The sequence below is a fragment of the Oncorhynchus kisutch genome, linkage group LG8 (genome assembly GCF_002021735.2).
Source record: "Oncorhynchus kisutch isolate 150728-3 linkage group LG8, Okis_V2, whole genome shotgun sequence".
NCBI classification, from domain to species: domain Eukaryota; kingdom Metazoa; phylum Chordata; class Actinopteri; order Salmoniformes; family Salmonidae; genus Oncorhynchus; species Oncorhynchus kisutch.
This window is the reverse complement of record NC_034181.2, coordinates 73,576,177-73,593,471: the sequence shown is the minus strand read 5'-3', so window position 1 is coordinate 73,593,471 and position 17,295 is coordinate 73,576,177. Positions and strand designations below refer to the sequence as shown.

The window sequence follows — 17,295 nt, the reverse complement described above, 5'->3', positions numbered from 1 at the left end:
CTTCAACCACATCATTTGCAATATAGAGCTATTAGCAGCACTATTTCGGTTGATTGTGTGGTCTCAAACCAGTGAGATTATTAACAGTCATCAAGAACATGTGCAAAATGCTATTGGGCCTCAGACTTTCACATATGGTTGCGGATGGGTTATTAGCAATTGCAAGCAGGGGTGAACAAACAGTTGACTTGTCGACTACTAGCTCGCGTGTGTAGATGTGTTCCTCTCACCTGGATCCCAGACATGGTAAAGGGGGTGGGGGAGGTGTCCTCAGCAGGTGTCACTGGTCAGCTGGTACCATCAGAGCTGCAGGACAACAGAAGAGAAGATAGTCAGCCAATCACCACGTATTGTGGTTCCCTCTGACAGACTAACACCACACTGGAACAGGATGTATGCTCAGCCTGGTAGACAACCACATGTGGTCTGGTCACTAAGCAAAAGAGACCCAGATTGAAACTCTGCTTAGTTCTGTTACACAGCTTCAATCTGCAGTTTACTTTGTCAATTCAACTCAGTTGCTGTGAATAAGATTCACATGCAGAGGAAAAATAGCCTGTCACTACCTTGTTTTTTGACCAAGGTACACGAACACTGGAACAACCTCACCTACTGCAAAAAAAACACTTAATGTGCTGTTATAGACTGCAATAATAGCCTACGTACTAGAATGAGTGAAATATAGGACAAAATGCAGATAAGCATTTAAGCGCCAATAATTGTGCCTCTCCACGGTGACCTTCAGTGCAAGGCGAATGCAGGAGAGTTGATCCTCCCAAAGGAAATGTTGCCCACTGCTCTGATCTCTAAAGCTAAACCCACCACTATCTCAGCTCATCGGTGTCAGGTAGGCCTCTGTGCTGCGAGAGCTGAATGATCTACAGTAGTGAGCAGTATGATCTGTTCTGGCTAGATCTAGGCTACAGTAATGAGCAGTATGACCTGTATTGGCTGGATCTAGGCTACAGTAGTGAGCAGTATGATCTGTTTGGCTAGATCTAGGCTACAGTATGCAGGCAGAACACAGCAGATACCTGGCCTGAAGGGTGTCTCGGTGGTCTGTCCCTGAGGATGAGAAAGAGGGGGCAGAGAAAATACTGGAGGCACACAAGGCCATACGGTTCATGCTGCATCACACAAAGGCACACACAGCATGGTAAATTCCCCACATTAGGGCCAGTACAGTAGCTCACAACCTCATCTAACGCGCCTCTCACTTCAGACCGCCCGAGAACAGGAAGTGAGGGGGAAGTGAGAAGTGGAAGTGGCTGACTTGTATTTTCCCCGATGGCTTGGTGTGGTGGGGGGGCAATCAGTGCCTCCCACCTCACTACAGACAGACAAAATAGAGTCCCTCACCAGGGACTCTATTTACAGTCAACCTGTTTTAATAGTGCTGCTGTTTTGCTGCTTTTTAAATTTATTTCACCTTTATTTAACCAGGTAGGCTAGTTGAGAACAAGTTCTCATTTGCAACTGCGACCTGGCCAAGATAAAGCATAGCAATTCGACACATAAAACAGAGTTACACATGGAATAAACAGTCAATAATACAGTAGAACAAAAGAAAACAAAAAGTCTTTATACAGTGAGTGCAAATGAGGTAAGTTAAGGAAATAAATAGGCCATGGTGGCGAAGTAATTACAATATAGCAATTAAACACTGGAATGGTAGATCGGCAGAAGATGAATGTGCAGGTAGAGATACTGGGGTGCAAAGGAGCAAAATAAATAAATAAATAAATAAATACCAGTATGGGGATGAGGTAGGTAGATAGATAGGCTAAGTACAGGTGCAGTGATCTGTAAAATGCTCTGACAGCTGGTGCTTAAAGCTAGTGAGGGAGATGTGAGTCTCCAGCTTCAGAGATTTTTGCAATTCGTTCCAGTCATGGGCAGCAGAGAACTGGAAGGAAAGACGACCAAAGGAGGAATTGGCTTTGGGGGTGCTGCTACCCACACGAGTGGGTGCTGCTATGGTGACCAGTGAGCTGAGATAAGGCAGGGCTTTACCTAGCAGAGACTTGTAGATAACCTGTAGCCTGTAGGGTTTGGCGACAAGTATGAAGCGAGGGCCAACCAACAAGAGCCTACAGGTCGCAATGGTGGGTAGTGTCCAGTCTGTCAATGTTGTGGACAGCAGCCCCATCCAGCCAGATACTGACTGTAACAGTGCTTTCGGAACTCCATAAATGTACTGTAGAATTCTAGTGATATTAAATTACACGTCCAGAAGGCCTGGGTGGGCCTCATCCAGACAACCACTACAGTGTATCAATGGCCTCACAGCACAGCACTGCTAGTTCTACATCCTGTTCTAAAACAGGAAGTTGGCTAATTGCAGACTGCTGCAGACCTGTATGCAAACTGACAGAGCCAAATATAGCAGCTCTGGTATACCCAGAGGCCACCCACTTTTCTATTTGCCATTATTAGTGTCAGTTAGTGCAAAGGGAAAGCATCACAACAAAAAACAGTTTTTAATAATAAATACGCATCTCTAAATCGAGCCTACTTCCATCGTCCTCTAAGAGGGACTGAATATCCTCCTCACTTCAGTGTCAGTCACCGTATGTGTGTGAAACAGCCATATGCCATCATCCATGGCTCCTATAGTGCTGGTGAAAGGAGATGATTTACACAGAGCCGGTGAAGAAATCCAGGCAAGGTTTCTGAACCAAGGTAGGAAGGCGGATTACGTCTGAGAAATGAGCGCAACTCCAGCAGCAGTGCTGACGTACTGAGGTCAAAGACAGAGCTGCTTAGAGCCCACTCAGCAAATCAAGTTCACTGAAGGTGCCTACACACACAGCCATGTGAGTGATGCTCTATACCTCAGAGCGTAATCTCCTCCTTTCCCAGACATCCCCTCTATTCTTTTCAGCTCTCGCAGGCGCCCTGCTGATATCGCTACCATGGAAATCCACCAAGTGATGTAACACACTATAAAACCATGATAACTACCTCTTCATATAGTAGAATTCTCCTTTCTCTGCTGAGTTCAATGACAGTCATTAGGTGCTCCATTTAGGCTCCATTCACACTAGGTCTACATCAATTCCTCCATTTTACAAGCACAGTGCTCTGCTGAGGTATCTAGTTGGAAAAACATTACGCCACTTTCCAGTGAGTGTAAAAAACACATCTCTGAAAGGAAAACCATCCATCCAAAACCTCTCAGTACTCCTCTCTAGCCATCTAGTGTTGAATGAACACATACATAGTATCCACAGCAAATCTATTATTTCTACCATGTCATGCTTGTGTAGTCAACAAGTACTAAGCAAGTAGGACCGGTATATATGTTTGCCAGAAGAGCCTCCCCAGATGGGTAGCATTGCATCAGCTTCATGAAGTCTTCAGGTGGAGAGAGATCATTCTGCTTGTGCAGTCAGCGTGCTACTGATTGTTTTCCTGTGCTGGCTGAACTCTCCATGGCTGCAGCTGGTCGGAAGTGGACAGTAATTCACACTTTCAAAAACAACCACACAATCATGATTAGGCCTACAGTATGTAACAACTATGCCAGTGAGAGACAGAAAGAGTGTTGCGTATGTACCGCATTGTGAAAACTCTATTCTGAGTAGTAAGCTAATGTTTCTCAACAGCATATACATGACAGGTTGCTCCAGGTAGAAATGGATGGTGCACAGAGTTCACATTTCAGAACTCAACTACTTTACATGACCTGAGTGTCTGGCAGTGGCGGTCGGTGCTGTTCAAGATTAGGGAGGAACATTTGTTTTTACTGAGCGTGGCCTTATTTATATTAAAGCATATTGGCTGACTGTTCTTCGTATTCCACATCAACGTAACGTTGATAGGTTTAGGCTACTAAATGATACTCTAAATGTACCTTTTACCCATCACGAGGTTGCTACAACGTAGCCTACAAATTAAAGTTCATAACATAGGTACACAGGTCAAGAGACAAAATTGGAGTAATCAAGGTGAGACAGTGACACGTTCAATACCGCCTTGAACACTCATTAGTCGAAATGAAAACAAAAATCACTTTCCATTGGACAAATTCAGGTAGGTCCCTCCCAGTATCATTCTGTTTGCTTCTATTTAAGAAATGTTTGTAACAGAATTGGCAGAATGAATACACCCCTGACCTTTTGGTCCTTTAAAAACCTGCTGTATGTTCAATTGTGTGCGATAGCCTGGAAAATGACTCTGGATGACAATGTTTTCCAAAATAATTTAAATCCACTTAGCTTCCTTGCCACAATACTAATGATATCTAAATACTTGTATCATCCCAGCCCTAGTTGTAAACATTAACGTTATAGTCAACCAAATAGAACTTAACTGTTAGTAATCCCACAGTCAAATCCAAGTGGACAATCACACAGTACAATGTACAACAAGCAGTTACACCGGCAGGCCCCGGTGGCAATACAACTGAAACTGGCTTGGAAGAGTTGCCGTGTTGGATAGCCTTGGCCATCTAGCAAACATAAATAGCATTCCTCTCAGAATCAGGTTGTTGAGTTGATTTAATTAAACTGCAATAGTTGGTAAATCAAAGGTAAACTAAGAAATATATAGCTAGCACTCCCTCTCCCTGCCTCTTCTCCTTAATTTGAAGAAATGAATTTGTTCAAAACTGTTCAACTATCATCTTTGAGTCAACTGCTCACCAGAATGTATGCACTACAGTGCTAGATTGCAAGCATAAGCTATAGCTGTATTAGATTCATAACCTGATACTTTGATTGGATGGACAAGATGTTAACTTGACTAGGGTAGGGGGCAGCAGTCGGAATTTTGGATGAAAAGCAGGCCCAAATTAAACTGCCTGCTACTCAGGCCCAGAAGATAGGATATGCATATAATTAGTAGATTTGGATAGAAAACACTTAAAAGTTCTCTAAAACTGTTAAAATAATGTCTGTGCGTATACCAGAACTGATATGGCAGGCGAAAACCCGAGGAAAAGCCAACCCAGAAGTACTATTATTTTGAAAGGCTGTTTTTCTATTGAAAGCCTATCCACCATACAAAGACTTAGGACCCAGTTCACAAGCTCTGTGGCTTTCTCTACATGTGGTCAGTCTTCAGGCATTGTTTCAGGCTTTTACTCTGAAAAATGGAGGGAGATACAGCACTTTCAATCAGTGGCCAGTGGAAATTTCCATTCATAAGCCATGCGCCTGATCGGGAACGCGCCTTTGTTTCTCCTTTCCTATTGACAAAGCTTTTGTCCGGTTGAAATAAATAATCTATCTATTTCTACTAACTTTTATTGTACTTTCTGGACTTATTAGTGCATGTGCCTTAAGCATTCGGATCACTGGACAAAACGCGAAAAAAAAAAAAGGTAGGCATTTGGTTATAAAGAGGGACATTAATCGAACAAAACAAACATTTGTCTAACATGGAAACCTGGGAGTGCCACCAGATGAAGATCAAAGTTAAGTGATTAATTTGAATGCTATTTCTGACTTGACACTCTCCTTGGCTGGAAAATGGCTGTATGGGTTTCTGTGGATAGGTGCAGACCTAACATAATCGCAAAGTGTGCTTTCTCTGTAAAGCCTTTTTGAAAATCGGACACAGCGGTTGCATTAAGGAGAAGTTTCTTTATTTGTATGTTTAACTTCTTGGATATAGGGGGATGACTTTTAATTTATTGATAAAAAAACGTGCCCGTTTTAAGCGCAATATTTTGTCACGAAAAGATGCTCGACTATGCATATAATTGGCAGCTTTGGAAAGAAAACTCTAAGGTTTCCAAAACTGCAAAGATCTTATCTGTGAGTGCCACAGAACTCATGCTACAGGCGAAACCAAGATGATACCTTAACCAGGAAATGGGCAGAATTTTCAAAGCTCTGTTTTCTATTGTCTCCTTATATGGCTGTGAATGCGCCGGGAATGAGCCTGCCCTTCCTATCGTTTCTCCAAGGTGTCTGCAGCATTGTGACGTATTTGTAGGCATATCACTGGAAGATTGGCCATAAGAGACTACATTTACCACGGGTCCGCCCAGTGTCCTTTGTCTAAATTGGTGCGTAATCTACAAGCTGCACGCAGTCATCCAGTGATTGAGAGGAGAGAGGAGGCTTTCAACGAACGATATATCATGAAGAGATATGTGAAAAACACCTTGAGGATTGATTCTAAACAACGTTTACCATGTTTCAGTCGATATTATGGAGTTAAATTTGGAAAAAAGCTCGGCGTTTTGAAGACTGAATTTTCAGGTTTTTTTGGTAGCTCCGTTGCACCAAACGGAGCAATTTCTCTCTAACAAATAATCTTTCAGGAAAAACTGAGCATTTGCTATCTAACTGAGTCTCCTCATTGAAAACATCTGAAGTTCTTCAAAGGTAATGATTTTATTTGAATGATTTGTGAAAATGTTGTCTGTTGATGCTAACGCTAAATGCTACGCTAGCCACGCTAGCTGTTACACAAATGCTTATTTTGCAATGGTTGAGAAGCATATTTTGAAAATCTGAGATGACAGTGTTGTTAACAAAAGGCTAAGCTTGAAAGCTAGCATATTAATTTCATTTCATTTGCGATTTTCATGAATAGTTAACTTTGCGTTATGGTAATGAGCTTGAGGCTGTATTCACGATCCGGGATGGCTCGACACAAGAAGTTAATTCATACTGCAAGGGGTCTGATCGCTTGGATGACTTCCTTCAGAAGTCATAATTACTGTGAAAGTCCATGGAAGGGGATGAGAACCATGAGCCTACTAGTTGTTCAAGTCAGAGTAGCCAGAGGCTTGAAAACATCTGTCCTCCAGCTACACCATGGTGCTACCATAGAGGGTGCTGTTGAGGCTACTGTAGAAATTCATTGCAACAGTGTTTTTTTATCAATTATTTGGTGACATGTTGATGTTATGTTGGGAGGAGTTTCATGGTAGGCTCAGAGGTTGCAGGTGTGTGTGCTGGGCCTGTAGCACAGAGTTTGTATTGTAGAGTTTACTGGCAGCAAAGAAAGGTACGGGGAGAAATATGGAAATGTGACCTCCTGACTATGCAAATACAGAGCAACAGCTCACACATTCACAGTTCAGTGGAGTGGTCCGATGTTGACGAGACAACAAGTGCATAACTGTCCACAACAGATGACTCAATAGTTAAGTTTTGAATGTGAAAAATTCTTTACACTATTGATTAGCCTAACCACACCAAAATCACAATATAGGCCAACTAAAAAACATTGTCATTGCACAGAGTATGGATATCACAAGTGAGATGTCATTTGTCTCTGCACAGAAGCATAGTGGAAACAATCCTATGGTGAAAAGCAGTGAGTCCAGTGTTGTGACTGGGGTCCTCACAGCATCTACTTTCTACTAGCCTTAGCCTAACTGAGTGAGGAGAACTGAACATGGACCCTCCCTTGCAGAGCAGAGTGCACAGTGAAAGTTTGAGGCATTGTGCTCTGTTATGAGTGTTGGCAGTTCTAAAGCAGGGCACTGACAGACAGTATCAGGGTGCTAAAGTGCTCCAGTCAGACAAAGCACAAGCCTGGCTGTCACGGTGTTGTCTGCTGCCTCCCTCCTACTGTCCCTAGTAGCAGGAACCAGGAAGTGGGCTACAATTAGTGTTAGTGCAGTGAGACACGATGTGCCCTGAGATAAAGCAGCCTCGCTCCCAGAGTCTAATAAGCCCTTCTGTTCTTTTCATCTGTGTCTGCCCTAACCCTGTGTCCCACTGCCCCAGTAGCATAGAGAGAACAGACAAACGGCACAACGTGAGCTCATGAGTAACATGGCACAAGCATTTCGCTACACTCGCATTAACATCTGCTAACCATGTGTATGTGATAAATACAATTTTATTTGACTTCCACGACAGGACCAGGTCAGCACCCCTAGCACAGAGAAGACAGACACAGGTGACTCAGAATATCTCACATGGAAATTTCTCTAGCAAAATACTGTTTTAAATGCTGGAAAGCTTCCTCAGGGTAGGTGTTTGCCAACGTCTACATAAAAGGCACCACAAGGGACACACTATACTTACAGCTGGGTTAGTTTCGGTATACAAATAGAAAACACAAGCCTTTGATTGTGGGGAATACACAAAGCTAAAAGTGGAACAAGCGCAACAGCGAGAAGAGAATGATTATATTTGAGTGAAATGATCAGCCTAGATCTGAATTCCTGTTCAAGAGTCATGTGGAGCAGCTATGGGAGGAGAAATCCATCTGAGGGAGAGAAAGGAAAATACAGAGGAAAAGATGGTAGAGCGCAAGCGAGGGGCCTTCAGGAAAAGAGACAAAATAGAAAGAGAGGGAGGTATGTGGGCATCCCTTCGTAGTGCTCCCCTCCACCTCATTAAACAGAGCACGTCTGGCTCTGCCATCTGCTGCACGCCACCTTTCCATCGCTCAATTCTCTCTGTTTTTAGACATGGTCCGTTCTTCACAGTCCCACTGAAACGGCTGGACCCATCTGTTGTTTATCTTGTTCTCCTACTCTTAGTTTCAGGGGGATAGACAGATGAACAACAGGCTGACTACATGTGAGAGGAGAGGTAGAGAGCAGGAGAGAGAGCTCGTGTTCAAACTGCCGAGGTCCTGACCAGACCGCTTCAGTCTTCAGCTCAACTGTCAGCCTGGACTGACTGGATCTCATCCAGGCCCATCAGTACACTAGGCTACGTATTCCAAGCCCATACAAATACTCACCACTAGACCTTCACCATATTACTATTACCCACAGGTTGAAGGTTGAGACAGTACAAGAGAGCTGATGCTTTTCTTGTGGCCATCTGAGCGTGAGACCTACTCAGCAAATAGCCTAGGCCTAAGGTACTGTAGTTGTATTAAAGGCCTACGGTACTGTAGTTGTATTAAAGGCCTAGAGCAGCCATTTTTATCTCCATATCAAAATCATTTCTGGGTAACAATTAAATAATTTACTGTGATTATTTTTGACCATTGTGTTTGAAAACAAACAAACAATTTCTCAAGCAAGATTTTGCTAGAACTGTCGGGAGTATTCCGAGTGGGGAGGGAAAAACAAAACTAGCTGTTACTGGCAGAGAGGTTTGGAATGCTTTCTTACTGGTCTATTAACTACTTTACTGCCTGGTGATGTCACCAGGCAGGCCAAAACTCCATCCCATCAAAACCGACAGACATGTAGGCGGTATTTCCAAACAGCTCTTACACTAAAAAAGGACATTCACCATTCTAGTATTACTCCAACCTCAGTGTGGAAATCTACAGTAGATACAGTTGAATTCGGAAGTTTACATAAACGGGTTTAATGACTCCAACCTAAGTGTTTAAACCACTCCACAAATTTCTTGTTAACAAACTATAGTTTTGGCAAGTTGGTTCAGACATCTACTTTGTGCATGATAAGTCATTTTTCCAAAAATGGTTTACAGACAGATTATTTCACTTATAATTCATTGTCACAATTCCAGTTGGTCAGAAGTTTACATACACCAAGTTGACTGGGCCTTTAAACAGCTTGGAAAATTCCAGAAAATGTCATACTTTAGAAGCTTCTGATTGACTCAAATTATGTCAATTAATCTATTGGAGGTGTACCTGTGGATGTATTTCAAGATCTACCTTCAAACTCAGTGCCTCTTTGCTTGACATCATGGGGAAATCAAAAAGAAAATCAGCCAAGACTTCAGAATAAAAATATTTAAAAAAGAATTGTAGACCTTCACAAGTCTTGTTCATTTTTGGGAGCAATTTCATCTGTACAAACAATAGTACGCAAGTATAAACACCATGGGACCACGCAGCAGTCATACCGCTCAGGAAGGAGACACGTTCTGTCTCCTAGAGATTAACGTACTTTGGTGCAAAATCAATTCCAGAACAGCAAAGGACATTGTGAAGATGCTGGAGGAAACAGGTACAAAAGTATCTATATCCACATAACCTGAAAGGCCACTCAGCAAGGAAGAAGCCATTGCTCCAAAACCGCCATAAAAAAGCCAGACCACAGTCTGCAACTGCACGTAAGGATAAAGATCGTACTTTTGAGAAATGTCCTCTGGTCTGATGAAACAAACATTGAACCGATTGGCCATAATGACCATCGTTATGTTCGGAGGAAAGAGAGGGAGGCTTGCAACCCGAAGAACACCGTCAGCCTGGCGGGGGTGCTTTGTTGAAGGAGGGACTAGTGCACTTCACAAAATAGATGGCATCATGAGGGGAAATTATGCAGATGTATTGAAGCAACATCTCGAGACATCAGTCAGGGAGTTAAAGCTTGGTTGCAAGTTGGTCTTCCAAATGGACAATGACACCAAGCATACTTCCAAAGTTGTGGCAAAATGGCTTGAGGACGACAAAGTCAAGGTATTGGAGTGGCCATCACAAAGCCCTGACCTCAATCCTATAGAAAATGTGTGGGCAGAAATGAAAGTGTGTGGGAGCAAGGAGGCCTACAAACCTGACTCAGTTACACCAGCTTATGGAAGGTAACCCGAAACGTTTGACCAAAGTTTAACAATTTAAAGGCAATGCTACCAAATACTAATTGAGTGCGTGTAAACTTCTGACCCACTGGGAATGTGATGAAAAAAATAAAACATTCTCTATTATTCTGACATTTCACATTCTTAAAATAAAGTGGTGATCCTAACTGACCTAAGACAGGGAAATAGGATTAAATGTCCAGAATTGTGAAAAACTGAGTTTAAAATGTATTTGGCTAAAGTGTATGTAAACTTCCAACTTCGTTGGGGAAATTAGGGGAACAGGGTGGGAAGTAAAGGTGCTTGCAGGAGGGGGGGGGGGGGGGGGGGGGGGGGTTGGATACTGCTCGGGTGTAGGTGCTATATATGCTGATCGTGATGGTTTGGTGCACTTACCTTTTTATCAAGTTACATGGTATGCAGGCCACCATAGGAACTACAAACGAGAGGAGGGCGGGGCTTACATTCACTTCCTGGAATGTCAAGGGTTTAAACGAACCAATTGAGAGAGGCAAAGGTCCTAGCCCACTTGAAAGCACTCTCGTCTGATATTATATTTTTACAAGAAACCCATCTGAAGAATAACTCTCATAGCAGACTTAAGTGTAGGTGGGTGGGGCGAGTGTATCACTAACTTCTCTGCCAAAACGAGAGGCACAGCGATTCTGGTACGGAAAGTAATTCCCTTTCTACATAAAACCACTATTGCGGATAAAGAGGGTCAGTATGTGATCTTAATAGGAGAAATCCACTCTACCTCAGTAACTCTACTAAATATCTATGGGCCAAACATTGATAACCCCTCTTTTTTCAAAAGAGTCCTTGCCCTGATTCCAGATATCTCCCATACTAACCCGGTCATTGGAGGGGACCTTAACTGTGTGCTAGACCAGTATTTGATAAATCCTCTACCCGGCGAACCCCTACCTCCTATTCAAGCGAATTCTTGAATACCTACATAAAAAAATTCAAACTTATTTGATATATGGAGGATGGCTAACCCTACGGGTAGGGAATACTCCTTTTACTCTCATGTTCACAAGGTTTACACTCGAATTGACTACTTTTTGTTGGATGCTAGACTACTCCCCTATACCTGTAATGTGAGGTATCATGATATTATAATCTCGGACCACAGTCCACTCACCTTCTCCCTGAGATTGGGTGACATTGTACCAAACGAGAGGGTCTGGAGGTTGAATCCTCAGCTCCTCACAGAACCAACATTCTGTGAATATCTTAAAGACCAAATTACATTTTTCTTTGATACCAACGACAACAGAGACCTCCCCAGCATTATTGTGGGAAACACTGAAGGCTTATCTGAGAGGCTGTGTCATCTCCTTTCAGGCTGCCAGGAGTAGGCAAAACAGAGGAAAACTGGAAGAACTGGAGGGACAAATCCACTTACTGGATAGGGAGAATGCTAGCCACCCATCTATGGAGAAACATAAAAAATGTACCTCTAAAATTTTTATATAATCAGATTCTCTCAGCTAAAATGGCTAAATCCTCTCTCTATGCCAAGCAAAAATATTTTGAGTGACAAACCACACAAATTACTCACCAGACAACTTCGAAAAAATGTGAGTGACCGAATGATTCAAAGTTAAATCTGCATCTGGGGAATTACTCTCTTCCCCCAAAGACATCAATGACAGATTCCGGCAGTTTTATGAGACTCTATACACATTTAAAGCGGATCCTAACCCCTTAATTATGCAAACATTTTTGGAGGACTGTAATCTTTCTGCCTTGAACCAGGAAGATTCTAACTTCCTGAATAAGGAAATATCTCGATGAAATTCAAGAAACAATTAAATCTCTAAAGAGTGGCAAGACCCCGTGCCCAGATGGATACCCTGGTGAATTCTATAAAACATTCAGCAACATGCTCTCTCCCTACCTGCACAAAATGTTGGTTCAGGCCAATGAGGATGGAGCTCTCCCTTCTACTTTGGACGAAGCGTTCATTACAGTTATACATAAGGGTAAAGATCCAGAAGAGGTAGGGTCATACAGACCAATATCTCTCCTTAATACAGACCAAAAGATTTTAGCAAAAACTCTGGCTAACAGGCTTAGCACTTTAATTGGCCCATTCGGATCAGACCGGCTTTATCCCTAACAGAAACTCATTCTTCAATCTTAGGCGCCTCTTCAATATTATGTATTCTCAGAGGTTACCCAACGTGGACCTTGCCGTCATCTCGAAGCCGAAAAGGCCTTTGACCAAGTTGAGTGGCCCTATCTATTCAAGGTCCTACAGAAATGTAATATTGGAGATGAGTTCATAAATTGGATCCAGCTTTTATATAGGAACCACTGTGCCAGAATACTCACTAACCAATCATTGTCACCCCGATTTAACCTTAACAGGGGGACAAGGCAGGGTTGTGCGCTGTCGCCTATGCTCTTCGCCCTAATTATCGAACTGCTCGCTCAGACGATTAGATCTCTTGCAGCAATACACGGCTATAATACTAAAGATACTCTAAATAAGATTTCCCTATACGCAGATGACATCCTCCTCTATGTAACAGAACCCCAGGCTAGTATCCCAGCTATTCTTGATGTGATCAATTTGTTTGGCACCTTCTCGGGATACAGAATAAAATTGGAACAAGAGTGAATTAATGCACATACGGTCGCAAAACACCTCCTGGCTAGAACATCTCCCATTTAAGTTCTTCAGAAAAATTTACCTACCTAGGAATTGTAGTTACCAAACAATACTCCTTACTATTTAAAGAGAATTTCCCCTCTCTGATACAAAAACTCAAAGCTAACATACTATTTTGGAGAACTCTCAATTTCTCTGCTCGGAAGAATTAATGCCATTAAAATGGTCTTCCTCCCACAACTGCTCTACCTATATCAGAACATCCCAGTATTCATACCTAAATCCTTTCATAAACAACTGGACTCAATATCAATCCTTTCATCTGGGATTATAAAACACACAGGATAGGTAAAAAACACCTCTGTAAATCCAAGATGGAAGGAGGATTGTCTCTCCCAAATGTTATATTTTATTACTGGGCCGCTAACCTCCGCGTTGACGCACTTCCGGCATCCAGCTGGCTTACTATGGAGCGTGAGGAGTGTCACCCCTTCTCTATTGGCGCTGTGATTTTGTCGCCTGTCAATCTGGCGATGTCACTTTATTGTAACAATCCTATTATACATAGAACAGTTCCAATCTGGAAACAAAGTCCACTTTGAGCTTAGACCAATGTCATTCATGCTCCCTGTCGCCAGGAATCCCTCCTTTGCCCCTTCTAACCTTGATAACACCTTTGAGCGATGGGGAGAGCTGGGGATAAGTACCATAGGGGATTTATACATAGAAGGGACCTTTGCTTCCTTTGAGTTGCTGAGGGAAACTTATAATCTTCCCAGAAGTAATTTTTTCAGATACCTACAAATTAGAGACTACGTTAGAAAACACCTCCCAACATTTGGGAATGCTAAACCTTCCATGTTTGACAGATGCATAAAAATATGCCCCACCTCAGATAAACTGATATCGCGTCTATATTATGCTTTTCAATCTGTTAGCACACCTTCTACAGATGCCATCAAGGCAAAATGGGAGGAAGAGCTAGGGACTGACATTTCTGTGGCAGACTGGGAAGAGAGCTTGGAGTATATCCACACATGCTCCATTAATTCCAGACATCGTCTCATACAATTCAAAGTATTACACAGATTACACTATTCCAAAACTAAACTGCATAGGATATTTCCTGATACATCCCCTACATGTGATAAATGTCAGGCTGCGCAGGCAGGGTACACTACTCCACTGCTTTGCCCTATGCTCTAGCTTGCATGGTTATTGGTGTGGAATTTTTGGGATCCTCTCTGAAGTTGGAGACTTCAATAGATCCAGACCCGCTTCTGATAATCCTGGGAGTATCAGAGTCCCTAAACGGATTAACCAACCCCCAAAAACAACTAATCTCGTACGGTCTCATTTCGGCAAAAAAAACATCTTGTTGTTTTGGAAAAAGAGGGAAGCGCCCTCTACCAAATTATGGCTCAGTGAATTGGCAAACACTGTACACTTAGAAAGAATTTGATATATTCTGAACAATAAATTATCAACATTTGATCAAATCTGGCAGCCTTTCCTCTCCCACTTGGACGAGTCGGCGCTGTGAATTTGTACTTATTAACGCACTCTCAATTGTAATATTTTAATCTACCTTTGGGCAGCATGTGCTGGCCCTGCCACCCGAGCAGTTGGGGGGGGGGGGGGGGGGGGACACGGACATCTTCCCTCTTTCTTTCTACGTGTCCTTGTTTTGTATGTCGTGATTTGTATTATTTGTTTTGCACCCAGAACTCTGGGTCTTGTTGTTCCTGTATGCTCCTTTATGTTTAGATAAGAATTGTATACCTGTCTTGTATACCTATACACCATTCTTCTGTGTGTTTACAAATATTTGAAAACACACCAAAAAAAAACAAAAAAATAACTTCCAACTTCAACTATATAATACAGCAAAAGCATGTTTATGACTGCACTGGGCATTTAGTACCTCCAATATAACACCATCAATTCTAAGGCTGGGAATTGCCATGGAACTCACAATATTATCTCAATACTTAGGTGCTGATGTGATATGTATTACGATTCTATATGTATTGCAATTCAATAGTGCGATTTGATGTTCTAAACATATTGCTCACTGCTGCAGAGAAACAAGAGACTGCATGAGAAAGTTTTGATCGGTCATGGAAATACAAGTGCTGAAAACATGTTGATTCCCCATTTTAAAATATTATGGAGAACAAGCCATAGGATTCAACATACCGGAGTTTTGGCGGAGGTACAGCCGACTAGCTCTACCTTGCTAAATAAATCATGCAAAAAATATATACATTTTATTTGCATTATTTATTTAGCCTAGGCTACACACACACGGCATCAAAGTATCAAAATATCCTCCAAAATAATATTGTGATAAGCAGCTGTATATCAACCTGCCCCCCCCCCCATCACTAATAAATTCCCCATCCTCTATTCCATTTGTAGAAAAACATGGTGTGGAGTGAGAGTGTCAGAAAGTCTCACAGGAATGACAGGTAGGCAGCAGTATGCACTTGAGTTCAGTACATCATGCAGAAGAAATGGAGGGGGTTGATCTGAGTGAATGTGTAGCCTATTTTGACAGCACGTCATAAAAGGTGAAGGCAGCAAGAAACCCCTTCCCTTCAGAAGCTGCAGACGAAAGAGAGAGCGAGCGCGACCGTCTATTGTGTTAGCAGCCAGAGCAGCCGCAGAGCCAGAGCAGCCGCAGAGCAGCCGCAGAGCAGCCGCAGAGCAGCCGCAGAGCAGCCGCAGAGCAGCCGCAGAGCAGCCGCAGAGCAGCTGCAGAGCAGCTCTCTTAGCAGTTGTCTGAATCTCAGCACATGCAGGCAATTTGCTAATCTCATTCTATTTATAGCCTCTGCATATCCAGGCAAAGTGAGACTGCATTCCTTTTCATTATTTCATACATTAGGTAGGTGTGTGTGTGTGTGTGTGTACATGAGGGGATTCTCTCCACCCACAGACTGTCAGAGATGCTACAAAGGAAATTCTGGGGAAGGTGGGCAGACAGCTGGAGGGGGTGGGGGCTGGAACCCCTAGTTGTCAAGCAGCATGGAGGCCGAGGGGAGGAATGCACACTAAGGAGAGGAGTGGGTGACGAAGGAGATCCTTGAACAGAGACAAATTGAGAGAAGGAGCTTGAGCCATGAAAGGGGATTTGAGAGGCTGAGACAGTGTGAAAGCGAGTTAGATAGAAATGACTGCGCTCGGTCCTGACAGCAGGGTACCGGCACTAGCAGCCAAATAGACTGCTGCAGTGTCTTAAACACGCAGAGAAGCAGTCTGCCTGCCTCAGTCAATGTGCCTCATCGCACTGCACAGCTCCCCACTCCGTCTACAGGAAAAGCCAGAGTAATAGGTGACAAAGAGCCTCATCACACACAGCAATGAGAGGGTTTAGCAGAGCAGGATCCTGGTACAACAACACAAATCACTCATCTCCAACTGACAGACTGTGTTGTATTCCTGGTTCGAGCCCAGGGAGGAGCCAGGAGAGGGACGGAAGCTGTTACACTGGCAATACTAAAGTGCCTATAAGTGCCTATAAGAACATCCAAGGTTAATGAAATACAAAATTGTATAGAGGGAAATAGTCCTATAATAACTACAACCTAAAACTTATTACTTACTTCTGACTCATGTTAAAAGGAACCACCAGCTTTCATATGTTCTCATGTTCTGAGCAAGGAACTGAAACGTTAGCTTTCTTACATAGCACATATTGCACATTTACTTTCTTCTCCAACACCTTTGTTTTTGCATTATTTAAACCAAATTGAACAGGTTTCATTATTTATTTGAGGCTAAATTGAATTTATTGATGTATTATATTAAGTTAAGTGTTCATTCAGTATTGTTGTAATTGTCATTATTACACCCAAAAAATGTAAGTTAAATAAATAAATAAATTTTAAAACGTTTTTTTTAAAGAAAATCGGTATCGGCTTTTATGGTCCTCCAATAATCGGTATCGGCGTTGAAAAATCATAATCGGTCGACCTCTAGTCGAGTGCATACATTTTCATACTTTTCTGTACTGGTCCCGTGAGAGTTGTTTCACTCGGGCACTAAACATGAACAATGGAGCCACACCCCGCGGCCATCGGACCCTACTGTACACCAGCCAGCACTGCGAATAATGAATCCCTAAACAGACTTCCATTAGCTCCCTCGACAGAGTCTCACATGCACGCTCACACTGAGTGGTATTGAATTATCTTCCTCATATATCTTCTTTAAAAAGACAGACTAGACTCCTGATGAGAT

At 42.6% G+C, this 17,295-nt stretch overlaps 1 protein-coding gene across 2 annotated transcripts in view; it reads right to left on the bottom strand.

Moving 5' to 3' along the window:
- Positions 1-17,295, bottom strand: part of LOC109895319 (tyrosine-protein kinase CSK-like) — a 41,336-nt gene that overhangs the window by 11,684 nt on the left and 12,357 nt on the right. For both annotated transcript variants that reach the window (XM_031831189.1, XM_020488933.2), the window contains exon 2: positions 231-306. In XM_031831189.1, coding sequence (XP_031687049.1) covers positions 231-245 — 15 coding nt within the window. In that variant the 5' untranslated portion in view covers positions 246-306. The remainder of the gene's footprint in view (positions 1-230; positions 307-17,295) is intronic.